The sequence below is a fragment of the Manacus vitellinus genome, unplaced genomic scaffold, assembly GCF_001715985.3.
Source record: "Manacus vitellinus isolate BGI_N305 unplaced genomic scaffold, ASM171598v3 scaffold_3_pilon, whole genome shotgun sequence".
Lineage (NCBI taxonomy): Eukaryota > Metazoa > Chordata > Aves > Passeriformes > Pipridae > Manacus > Manacus vitellinus.
The window spans coordinates 39,587,044-39,600,006 of record NW_021940535.1 but is presented as its reverse complement, the minus strand read 5'-3'; the positions used below and the strand labels follow the sequence as shown (position 1 = coordinate 39,600,006).

Sequence of the window (12,963 nt, the reverse complement as noted above, 5' to 3'; positions counted from 1 at the left end):
TGTGTGGCTATGGGGATAGGGCTGCCTCTATAGTTTATTCCCAGACACAGGTCTATTCTTCTCTGCAATTATCTCTATGTAAGAGAGGCTATCTTTTCCAGCTGGGCAAATCCTTGACACTAATACATCAAAGGTCTACATGGCATCAAGTAACTTACCCCTTTTTTCTGTTGACAGATTCCTCCTCTGTGAACAGCTCTTATCCTAACACGGTGCCAATCCATTCGAGGAAACTCAGACCTGAGCATGGGAGAATCTATTACTTTGGAGTCACACTAATTAAAACTTAGGTTTCAACAACTTAGAAGCTACAGGAAATAGCTTCTAAGGGCCCATCTCCCACACAGAAACTCAGAACTGACATACCTGTCGCAGAACACCTGTGCATGGAAAAGGGACTCACCAGGATCCAACCTGCCCTAAATGCTGAGCACAGTAGGAGACATATAACGCTGCTCAGAGCCTGGCTGGCTGCTTTATGCCCACAGCTGCCAAGCTTGTCTGATCAGGTTGCAAGAGAAGAAATACCTACAAGTTTTCTTTGCAAGTACTGGCAGGGAAGGAGAAAGTTCCTTCTTTCAAAGAAAGGCAAGGAGAAGAAGGGCCTGCCTGGGACGTATTAGCTCACTGGCTGGACACCTCTCCAGCACTCCCACATCTGAGCTTAATGTTCTTCTCAGCCAGAAGCCACTCAAATCACTGTCACCAGTGTCAAGAACACCAGGCTGCAGGGTATTTTCTGGACTTGGAAGTATCCTTTCTATCATTGCTACTGCACAAAGCTCTGGTGTATCACACCAGTGATATTCTTGTGACTTGCCAATGGTAATCACTAACCCTTGTTTCAAAGTCTTTTAGTCCTTCAGCTCTCACTCCCCTGTTTTGTAAACCTGTTTACCAAGAGAGGAAACATGGCATGATGTACATCACCAATGTCTGTGTATTGCTCTTTGATGGAAGAACAGTCCTTAGTGGTGAAGTAATGACTGAAGGAGATTCGGGGGAGACAAGAAACAGAAGCCTAGGTTTTCTGATTGCTGGTACCAAGTGGAAGCTGCCTTGCAGGCTTCTCTGGTACCATAGGCTGGCTGAGGCTATCCTGTGGGCACAGACCGGTGTGAGGGCCACCGGTGCTGGGCACACAGTACAGCACACCTTCACTGCCATGTGATCTCCTTAACTCTTCAATGTGCAATGGTCTCCTGCTCAGGATCACTACCTACACCTCATCTCTCACCTTTTAATTCTGCAGCCTGTTTCTTACAACATTGAAGCTAGTTCTGTACTTAATACAGTAACATCAGTCTAATTAATTCCATTATATACTGTGGAAGTCCCTTCCCTAGGCCTTTCTCTGTTCATAAACCCAAGGATCACATTAATCCTGTTTATTATAGGGAGTTCAAGGCACTAGATCCCAAGAGGTAGCTCCAAATTTACTTGTAATCCCAGCTCTCCACTACTTGTGAGCTTTCATGAAACAACCGTGCATGACACAGCCTTGATGCCAGCTGCGTTCTATCCTCCTGCCGTAACTCACTCTTCCCCTTGCAACAAGCTCAACACTCACCTGACTCCCCAGAGTTTGTTCAGCTCATTATACACAGAAAATCACTTTCTTTTTGCAAGATTACAGTGTTATGGCAAACGAGGGGCCAGGAGACGGGAGGACATGGGTACCCGAGACCGGGCGGAGCGCGGCGCGTCCGGAGAAGCCTGGTCTGCCCACCTGCCCGTCCCGTCATGACGAGGGAGGGCTCCGGCCGCGCCCTTGACTGAAAACCGCGCGTTGCTTCCGCGGCTCGGGGGTGCAGAGGGCGGCTCTCCAGTCCTCTCCGTTCCTCTTTTTTTCCTCTACCACTCCGCTCCCTCTCTTCTCCTCCGGCGCCGGCAGAGGCCGACACCCGGCGGCCCCCGGCGTGGACGCGCCCGCGGCGAGGGAGCGGCCGCCGGCAGCCCGTGGCCCCGCCTCGGCCATGGCGGGCCGGGGACCCCGTCGGAGCGTGCTCCTGCCGCAACACCGACTGCCTGAGGCGGCCGCTGCGGCGGCTCTCTCGAAGGGCTGAGCGAGCGCGTGGCGCTGCCCTTGGGCCCCCCCCCTTCGTGCTGGTGCCGCTGCTGCTGTCGGGCGGGCTGGGCGCCGCTTTCTCTTCCTGCCCCAGCGGCAGCGCGAACGACATCGAGGAGCAGTTCACGCCGACGGGGGGGCCCGCCAAGGCCGAGCGCGACTTGGTGCGGCGGCACTTCCCCACCAACGACTCGCAGCGCTTCTCCGCCCCCCGCCTGCCCACCGAGGGCGCCTACGCCGCCCTCATCGCCGTGGCGACCAACGGCACCTCGGTGCTGGACCCGACGGCGTGGGAAGAGGTGCTGCGGCTGGACAAGACCGTGCGCGACCCCGACTACGAGCGGCTCTGCGCCCGCAGCGACGGCAGCTGCGCCACCCCCAACCCGCTGCTGTCGCCGAGGGTCGATGAGCGACCGCCCGTCTCGGGGAGCCTCCAGTTCCCCGTCAACGGCAGCGTCTTCCTGGGGGCCGCGCTGGGCGGCGTGGACGCGGACGGCGGGCGGCTGCTGTCGGCGCGGGCCCTGAAGCTGGTGTATTACCTGCGGGAGGACGGCCCCGAGGCGGAGGACAGCCGGCAGTGGCTGCGCAGCTTCCTGCGGAACATCTCGTCGAAGCTGAGGGAGTTGCACCTCAGCTCCATTCAGGTAACGCAGGGGCGGGTACGGCCGTGCGGAGCCGCCGAGCCCCGAAATGTCCGGGCAGCCCCGTCCTGGAAAGGAAAGGAGACGGTGCGGGGAGCAGGCGGGTGACCTGCGGCTTGCGAGGGCCACGGCAATGCTTTAGTGCCAACGTGATGTTTAGCCTTGCCTGTGCGTGTGTGCAAAGACCAAAGAGAAAAAAATGTGCTTCATCGTTTCTTTCCTTGTTCTTTTAATGGCAGGTGACTTACTTTACGTCGCTGTCCAGACAACAGGAGTTTGAAGGAAATACCAAGAGCGTGATCCCGCTCTTCTCCGTAACCTATTTCTTGACAATAAACTTTGCAATCTTCTCTTGCTTAAGGTAAAATGCCTTCGAAGCTATGGCTCAATGAGCAGTGACTTCTGCTCTTCTTTACCTGCCTCGGTTTCTGCTCTGGTTTCTGCTTCTGGTCCAGTGAAAGCGTTCTTGAAGCTGCAGACTGTGACATTTCATAACAGGCAAAATGTATTTCTTTGCTCTTTCTTGTCTACCTGGGCATGTTTCCCAACTGCTTAGATGGGGTTCATGATAAGTAGCAGATGAAGACCTGAACAAGCATTCAGAGCTTAGTTAAGGTTCAGGTGGATGAGCACTAGCCTCATTGATTACTGCAAATCTGGGTACAACTCTAAGTGTTCTGCTTGATAGTAGAGTCAGAGCCTTATCTGCTGTCCACAGAGAACTTCACCTGCCCTTTCTTTGTGGTGTTGGAAGGTGAGCTGTACAGCAGTGTTTGTGTACTGTATTGTGAAAAAATGTTCTGCTTGCAGGGTGGGCTGCCTGGTTTAGCACTTGCATCAAGCATTATGCCCATTAGAACATTTCTTGGGGAATCCTTGAGCCAGCCCTCAGGGGTGTCTTGGCAAAAAGCTGGTAGCCAGTCTGCCTGCAGAGAAAGTTTCTCTGTGTGGCATTACTGCCTGGGAGGTGCTTCTGTATTACACTGATGTGATACACCAAGAACCCACGTAAAAGCAAAGAGCTTCTAAAAATTCATCATTTTTTTGGGTCACCCTAAGTCTAGCCTCACTGGTAGAACTATTGTACCTTCATTTTGCATCTCTGTTGTTATTGATGCAAAGATCAGTACACATCTTTACTCTTCTGAATATAGCTGGCCAGTGGTAATAATGCATATAGCACCTCCTAGAGAAATTAACCTCCAATGCTGACACCTGGGAGCCCTCCTAGCAACTTTTGTAAGGAGTTCTCTTCAGACAGGGTATCATTGGTACCTGTGCACTTGTCATGCCAAACACCTTGGTGAAATATTTGACATGTAATGAAGATATTCCTTGAAATATTTTCAGACTCAGCTGTATAAGAAATAATGTCTGGCTTGCCTGCTGTGGAGTGGTTTCTGCCGGCTTAGCTGTGTTAAGCAGCTTTGGATTGATGCTCTTCTGTGGAGCGCCGTTTGTGGTCACTGTAGCAAACGCACCATTCCTGATTCTGGGTAAGTAGAAAAGTGAGTCTGAATCAAAGACTAAAGCAAAGTTAAAACAACCTAATGGTGTCAGTCTTTTATGATGTGAGCATCAAATCATACAACATTCTGTGCTGCAGCGAGGGGAGCAGATACCTGGAGGTGCAGCCTCCTTAGAGCTCCTACAGGCAGGTGAGGCCCTCAGCTCAGCTCAGCTGTGTTCTGGAGCAAGAGCAGCTTTTCCCAGAAAACAATGCCTGCTCTAGTTCCACTGCTATGGTGTGAAAATGAGAGAGTGGTAAGGTTAATACTTCTGGCACTGTTCTAGTGTCCCTGTAGCCATGATGATTAATCCTCTGCAGTATAATGACTGTGTACTAACCGGTCTCATTCAGCTACACAACTGAAGTGATGCACCATTTGTGCAAGCAGCTCCCCACAAAAACCCAAGAAAATTGGCATCATTACATCACTGTTGCACAGACTGCTTGACAGGCAGTGCTGAACTTTCCAAATGCCCTTTGATAATGTTGCTGCAAATAAATTACTTCTTTTAAAATCCTTATCTGCTCTCCTATGGGATAAATTCATGTGAGGTTTTCTTGGGCTTGGTCTCATGCTGAGGAAAGCTCGTGGAATTTCCAGATTGATAGAGGCTGTGCATCATCTTAGCTGTCTAATGCAGATGCTCCTTAGGGCACGCATCATTTCTTTGTTTCCTGCATAATTCCAATGCATTTTGTATTTGTTTTTGTTTGCTCATCAATTGCAACAGCTCTGAATAGGGTCAGAAAAACCCTTTTGTATACCTGGGAAAGGGCTGAAGCCCTTCAGGTCCTCAGAAATAACATGCAGACTTTTGTCCTCCTTGCATTAAAGCAGACAACTTCTCAGTACATCAGATGATTTGCTTTGTACTTGCCTGCTTTCTGGAAGCAGCATGGCTCACTGCCATCCACTAGTACCTTTTGACGTGCTGCTTACTTCACCTTTGCTTGTCTACTGGCAGCTGCCTGTTCAGGCAGCAGGGAGTGGTTTCATCTATTCTCTTACGCTTGGCTAAATCATTTGTGCTCCCTCCTCTACTCACCCAGTCTTGCTTTCCCTTTTTGTGTGGTTAATTTTTGGGGAATAGAAGAGCCCTTGACAACATTGGCAAAATATTGAAAGGTGTGTGATTAAAATCTTGAGAGTTGGCAGAGCTGAGAGAGGCACATTGGCTCTTCCTTTTCAAATTTCAGCTCACTTCCTCTGGTATCTTAGCAAACCCCCAAGCCCAGTATCCAGTCTTTCTGGCGGAGTTTAGGAGGATTCTGGTGGGTAATATTTTTGGGTGCATCAGTATAAATTTGAAGACAAATTAATAATAAATCATGAATAAGTGCTGAAAGATAAACTGGAGAGAAGTGGAGGGCAAAGAGCATAAAAAAGTGAGCCACTGGAAAACAGGGATTGCAACTGTTCTCCCTTTGCGCTGATGGCAGAGCAAGAAATTATTGGTCTAAGTTGCTGCAGTGATGAAGGAGATTCCAGGGATAATGGAGGACACTTCCAGTGGTAAGGATAGCTGAACTTCAGAATACATAATGCTTTGGGATGTGTGTTGTCTGCATCAGTGGACATGTGGACAGCAGATACAAGAACTTTTCAGAGATGGAGTAGGTGTGCTCAGGCTTTCAGCAGAGAAGGGTAAGGGATCAACAACCCATCAGGTCACCAGGAGTTTCTGAAAGGTACTACATTTAGCTACAGGATCTGTTTAGCACACAGGATCTGTTTTCCTGATTCTCTTGTAACTTGTATCACCACTAAAGCAATATTAATAGCCCAACTTTCTTTTTCAAAATTTTGTGCAGACTTAGATGTGATTAATGTTGTAGTTTTGTTGGGTGTTAGTGGAAGCTGCCATTTGCAATGCAGAGTTAACCTTTTCTCCTCTTGCAGGGGTTGGCGTTGATGACATGTTCATCATGATCGCTTCCTGGGAACAAAGTTCAAGGAAAAAAGAGAAATCCAATGTTAAAGCTCTGCTGGCTGAGACTTACTCAGAGGCAGCACTTTCTGTGACCATCACCACTCTCACGGATGTTTTGGCCTTCTTCATTGGCACCTGGACTGCTTTTCCATCCGTGAGAGCTTTCTGCCTCTATACAGGCACTGCTTTTGTCTTCTGCTATGTATATACCCTGACCTTCTTTGGGGCAGTTCTTGTATTAAATCATAAAAGGGAGCAAGGAAACCGACACTGGCTGACTTGTATGCGTGTGGGAGTAGATAAAGATCAGGCTGAGAACTCCTGCTTGTACAACGCTTGCTGTGTCGGCAGCTGTTCCAGGCAGTCCTCTGAGCCAGAAGGGGAACATCCAATGAGCATATTCTTTAAAGAGTATTACGGGCCTTTTTTTACAAACAAATGGGTCAAGCTACTCGTGGTGTTGCTGTACGGAGCGTATTTGGGTGGCAGTGTTTATGGGTGTACTCAGATCAGGGAAGGCATCGATCTTCGAAATCTGGCTAATGATGACTCTTACGTCATTCCATACTATGATGATGATGACAAATACTTCTCGACATATGGACCCAGGGTCATGGTTGTCATTCCTGAAAGGGTAGATTACTGGAATGAGGCGGTTCGTCGTGGCATTGAGAGCTGTGCACAGAATTTGGAGAACATTTCCTACGTTGATAAGAACCTCTCAGAGTCCTGGCTGAGAGTATACACAGTACTCGCTGAAAGCAGTTCGATAAATATAAACTATAAGACTCAGTTCTTTAATAACTTACCTGTACTGTTCAGCATTCGTTCCAGTTTTGCGTGGGACTTAAACAAGACTGGGGATGAAATAGAAGCTTCACGTTTCTTCCTCCAGACAGTGAACGTGACCTCAGCCGTTGATGAGAAGAATCTTCTCAATCAGTTAAGAGAGACAGCCAGGCAGTGCAGTATTCCACTGAAGGTGTATCACCCGGCATTCATCTACTACGACCAGTACCTGGTAATAGTGCAGAACACCGTTCAGAACGTTGTCGTTGCTGCCGGGGCAATGCTCGTTGTCTCCCTTCTGCTCATTCCCAACCCGTTGTGCTGCCTGTGGGTGACTTTTGCAATAGCTTCTGTTATAGTTGGTGTTGCGGGTTTCATGTCCTTCTGGAACGTCAATCTCGATTCCATATCCATGATCAACCTGGTCATTTGTATAGGGTTTTCGGTAGATTTTTCTGCTCATATTTCCTATGCCTTTGTTACGAGTGGAGAGTCATCAGCCAATAAAAGGGCAATTGAAGCGCTGTCCCTGCTCGGTTACCCGGTATTACAAGGTGCAGTTTCTACTATATTAGGAGTTGTTGTCCTGGCTGCAGCAAAAACCTACATCTTTAGGACCTTTTTCAAGATCATGTTTCTTGTCATTTTGTTTGGCGCTCTTCATGGTCTTGTTTTCATTCCAGTGTTTTTAACATTTTTTGGAAAATTTGTCGCATTACCTCACAATACCAAATCCAACAACAGATCACCTCACAATACCATGTCTGAAAAGCTAGAGAATAGGTTTAGAAATGATAAAGACTGTCCGTGAATAAATTAGACATAAAATATTATATATTTATTATATGCAAGTTCAAATGCAGTGACTGTCAGGGAATATATGACATGAAGAAAATAAAGGAGAGAAAAATAAATACATCAGGAAAAAAAAGGCTTCAGAAAAGCCAGGCAAGAAAAATAACAGAAGAAAATGCACAGGATGGATTTGCATTTTCTTATCTTTGTGTGTTCTTGACTACCACCTTAATGTTGTTAATTTTCTTTTTTGTGTTACTTGTTTAGTGAATGTATTAAAATTATTATAAACACTGACCAATGCATCAGCTTAATGGACTACATTACATGTTTGTCAGGATATGTTGACAGCAGGGAAGAGTAACTCCTACTGGTTTTCGTTGCCTGTCTGTTTCCCTTGAGGCTGTAACTCAGCCCAACACTGAACCAGAAGACAATTTTTGCCCTAGAGGCTCAAATCTGGATGTATTCCAGCAAAATTACAAGAGGTCACAACTGTCTCAGACTGCAGTGACCCCTAAGCCTTCAGGAGACAAAGTCTGCTTGGGCTCCTAATGCAGCACAAGAAACCCTTGGGGAAGACAAACTGGCTCACATTTTCTGTTCAAAGCCTTCTTTTCTTGGTGTCCTGTTTTCTAGCTAAGATTGAACATCTGGTACCTTTAAGAAGATTGTGTGTAGCTTCTGTTGGCTGCAGTTTGAAAAGGGATGTTCTGTAGGTTATTGAAGTTGTATGGATCTCCTGAGTAACCACCATGGAAGATGCTGTGCCGTGGCATGACAGGACAAGGGTTCACTAGGGAGAATCACGCCCTGATTCAAGGCAAAGTGAAAAAGCAATTCAGGTTTAAACAGGTCAGTCCTAAAACTGTAAACCTGTAAATTCCACCATATTCATCAGTGACAGCCCATCCTGTGACATGTTGATAGAGCAGAGGAGCTTTCACTGAATAATATGAGGTGGTCTTCTAATCGGTAGGTACAAGACAGTGGGTTAAAAGTTAATTCATAATTTGTTGCCAATATAAGGAACGACCAGTTGGAAATCAAATGAATGATGGTAACTGATGTTTGTAATTTTGGAAAAATTGGTCTAGTCCGAATCTGTTGCTGTGGAGATATTTTTTCTTAGAGATTGAACAAGTGGGATAAAGCCAGGGTCTACCTCTGTCCCCTGTGGATTTCTGGTCAGTTGCATGAGACCAGTAGACAGGGCAGGATCCTTCTATTTCATAGAGTCACAGAATAGTTTTGAGTTGGAAAGGACCTTTTAAAGGTCATCTAGTCCAACCCCCTGTGATGAGCAGGGACATCTTCAACTTGATCAGGTTGCTCAGATCCCCATCCAACCTGACCACTAACGTTTCCAGGGATGGGGTATCTACCAGCTCTCTGGCAACCTGTTCCAGGCTTTTACCACTCTAATTGTGAAAGTTCTTCCTTGTATTTAATCTGAATAAACTGTCTTTAATTTACAATCATTATGACTTGTCCTATTGCAACAGGCCCTGCTAAAACATTTGTCCCCATTACTCTTACTAGTCCCTTTCTCCCCAGAGTCATTTCTTCTCCAGACTGAACAACTCCATCTCTCACCATCTGTCTTCATAGGAGAGGTACTCAGCCCTCTGATCATCTTTGTGGCCCTCCTCTAGACTCACTGCAGCAGGTCCACATTCTTCCTATACTGGGGGTCCCAGAGCTGGGTGCAGTACTCCAGGTGGGGTCTCACAAGAGCAGAGGGGCAGAAATCCCCTCTCTCAGCCTGCTGGCTGCAATTGTTTTGATGCAGCCCACGACACAGTTGGCTTTCTGGGCTGCAAGCACACATTGCCAGCTCATGTCCAGCCTCTCATCCACCAGTACCCCCAAGCTGTTCTCAGCAGGGCTGCTCTCAGCCCTTCATCCTCCAGCCTGTATTGGTACCAGCGGTTGCCCCAACCCATGTGCAGGACTTCGCACTTGACCTTGTTGAACCTCATGAGGTTCCCACTTCTTGTGCTTGTCCAGCTCCTTCTGGATGGCAATCCCATCCCTCAGGCATGTCACCCACACCACTCAGCTTGGTCATCTGCAAACTCGACAAGGGTGCACTCAGTCCCTTTCTCTGTGTCATTGATGTGTCTGTGTCATTAAATAGCTCTGACCCCAGTATGAACCACTTATCACCATGGATGCAACCAATTCCTCATCCACCTAGTAGTCCACACATTAAACCCATCTCTCTGTAATTTAGAGAGAAGGATGCTTTGGGGGACAATGTCAAAGGCCTTGCAGAAGTCCAGATGATATCTGAAGCCCTTCCCATGTCCACTGATGTCATCACTCCATCGTAGAAGACCGCTAGGTTGGTCAGGCAGGACTTGTCCTTGGTGAAGCTGTGCTGGCTATCCCAAATCACCTCCCTGTCCTCCATAGGAGGATCCTCCTCTAGGAGGATCAGTTCCATGATATCTCAGGCACAGAGGTGAGGCTGACAGGTCGGTGCTTCCCAGGGTCCTCCTTTCTGCCCTTTTTAAAGATGGGGTGCAACGTTTTCCTTTTTCCAGCCACTTGGGACTTCACCTGACTGCCATGACTTTTCAAATGGCTGGAGAGTGGCTTGGCAACTACATCAACCAATTTCTTCAGGACTCTGGGATGTATCTCATCAGGTCCCATAGATAAATGTATGCTCAAGTTCCTCCGGTGGTCGTGAACCTGTTCTTCTCATACTGTGGCTCCCACAGTCCCCATCTTGCAGTCCACCCACTCAGGAGGTGTGGGAAAAGAGGTTGCCATTGAAGACTAGGCAAAAAGGTAGTTGAGTATCTCAGCCTTCTCATTGTCCATTGTTACCAGTTTGCCAGCCTTGCTTATCAGGGCAGGTACAGTTTTTTTGACCTTCCTTTTCTGGCTAAGATATCTGTAGAAGTCCTTCTTGTTATTCTTTGCATCCCTTGCCAAGTTCAGCTCCAGCTGTGCTTTCACTTTTCTGAACCCATCCCTACACAACCAGACTGCATCCCTATACTCTTCGCAGGATACCTGTCACTGCTTCCACTGCATTTGCTTTTTGCCCTTTATTTTGACCAGCAAGTCCCAACTCAGCCATGCCAGTCTCTTGCCTTCCTTACCTGATTTCTTTCACCTGGGGATCACTAGCTTTTGCAGGTATGATAGACATCCTTAAAGACCTGTCATCTCTGTTCTTCTCCCTTGTCCCTGAGGGCAGTTTCCTGGGAGGTCCTATTGACTAACTCCTTGAAGAGTTTGCTTTCCTGAAGTTCAGGGTCCTGACTTTACTCTTTGCCTGACTGATATCCCTCAGGACTGCAAACTCCACCCATGCATGATCACTGCAGCCCAGGTTGCTTATTACCTCACTTGGATTGGTAACCATCAGATCCAGTATTGCATCCCCTCTGATAGAGCTATCTATTGGCTGGCTCAAGAGATTATCCTCTATGTATTCCAGGAGTCTCCTGGATTGCTTACAGATCACCGTGCTACTTTCCCATCAGACATAGGGGTGGTCAAAGTGTCCCAGCAGAACAAGAGCCTGTGAGCACAATGCCTCCTGTAGCTGGAGCAAGAAGGTTTTTTTCATAGGCTCCCCTTGATCAAGTGGCCTGGAGTAGGCACCAGCCAGGAGGTTCCTTTTGTTACCTCAGTCTCTGATTCTTGTCCACAGACTTTCAACCTGCTCACGGCTGTTTTTCAGAGACAGCTCTTCACACTCAATCCAACTCTTGATGTTGAGGGCAACCCCTTCACCCCTCCTTCCTCTCCTGTCCCTTCTGAACAGTCTGTAGCCGTCGAAAGCGGCACTCTAGTCATAGGATTTGGCCCACCATGTTTCAATAATGGCAACTGGGTTGCTGCTTTCTAGCAGCACAGTGGCTGCCAGCTCCTCCTGTCAGTTGCCCACGCTGTGTGCAGTGGTCTAGAGGCACTTCATCTGGGCTGTTGGCCATGTCACCTTCTCAGAGGAGCACCCCTTAATTCCTTTGAGATGCTTCCCTGGTGGCATCTATTACCTCGGGAGCCCCTGGTTCATCTCCGTAAGATTTCAAGTGTGCTCCAGTGCGGTCAGCGCATCTCAGAGCCACCGCAGAGCTCCCTCACTAGCATCCCGTCCCTCTAGCCTGGGCATGTCATCCCACAGCTTGTCCAAGGGCAAGCCTGACATCGTCCCCCTCTGGTTTAGAGCTCCATCCATGAGGTCCCGAGCAGGGAACGCGGCGGGGTCCGCCCGGCCCGGCCCCAGCCTCTGCTGGCCCCGCGCAGCCACTGCCCCGCGGGGACCCGGCGGGACCCGCACAACCCACCACCGGCAGCGGCGAGGGCTGCGCGGGGTCCCGGAGACGGGATGGGGCTAAGGGCACCTGGGGAAGGGGATGGGAATGAAGGAGTCTTGGGAAAAAACAGGAGTGAAAGATAACACGGAAAGGTGAAGGAAGACAGAGACTTCTGGCCATGCAGCTGAGACACCAGCGCACAGATCTTTCCAGGCAATGGGCTGGTAGTTGGAAATGGCTTTAGCTGTGTTTAACGTGGCTCATAGTGCAAGCTGTTCTACTCATCCGTCTCTCTCCTCCTCTCTTACAGACCTGCTCTTCTATTGCATTCTGAACATTTCATTCTGCAAGGTTTGTCCTTTACAAAGAAAAGTCAGCCAAATACATTTTAGACAGATAACCAACAGATTTAAGCTTCAGACACAAATCAGGTTTTAAGAATTTGCTTTTCCTTACATGACAGTCCAGAACCATGCAAGAAGTAAAATCTTACTGTGCCACAGGGAATATGTGAGTTCCAGGGCTTCCAGAGACATTTTCCCTGGGTTTTTATGGGTGGTTCTACTGAGGACAGCTCAGCAGAAAATAGTTCACCAGCTGGTGTTCAGGAGAACAGCAGAAGCCTACAGAATTTCCCAGAGGTGGAAGGGAAAATGTGCATGGTTGAGTGCATCACATTATGCTCCTTTTATATTCAGTGAAAAGAAAGAAGAGTTTTCGTTTCAAGTCCTCTGCCTATCTGTGTACTTGGACTGGACTTTATGTGTGGGTGGTTGTTGTAGAAGTTGTTATCCCTCCCGTGCCCTGAAGGGAATCTGGAAGCTTGTTCCAGATGCAGTTCTTGGTCAAATGAGCCCTTCAGGCCCACGCAAAGCTTACTTTCGAATGAGAACAGTGGAGAGTAGGGAGGGGAGGGGGCACACAGGCTTTGGCTTAGAAACTTGTAAGG

At 48.2% G+C, this 12,963-nt stretch overlaps 1 protein-coding gene across 1 annotated transcript; it reads left to right on the top strand.

Annotated features, from left to right (window-relative positions):
* The first annotated feature begins 919 nt into the window (after nt 1-919).
* On the top strand, nt 920-8,346 carry LOC103763356 (patched domain-containing protein 3). The gene is made up of 5 exons (XM_018088243.3): nt 920-1,040; nt 1,895-2,712; nt 2,949-3,070; nt 4,060-4,205; nt 6,120-8,346. The coding sequence occupies exons 1-5, from the start codon at nt 920-922 to the stop codon at nt 7,748-7,750; spliced, it is 2,838 nt and encodes a 945-aa protein (XP_017943732.3). The 3' UTR covers nt 7,751-8,346.
* Nucleotides 8,347-12,963: the final 4,617 nt, after the last annotated feature.

Excerpts from the sequence above, each read along its gene's own strand:
- LOC103763356 (XM_018088243.3), top strand. The coding sequence starts at position 920 with ATGTACATCACCAATGTCTGTGTATTGCTCTTTGATGGAAGAACAGTC. Across the intron at positions 2,713-2,948 it reads TGCACCTCAGCTCCATTCAG|GTGACTTACTTTACGTCGCT; the intron begins GTAACGCAGGGG and ends TTTTAATGGCAG. Across the intron at positions 4,206-6,119 it reads CGCACCATTCCTGATTCTGG|GGGTTGGCGTTGATGACATG; the intron begins GTAAGTAGAAAA and ends CTCCTCTTGCAG.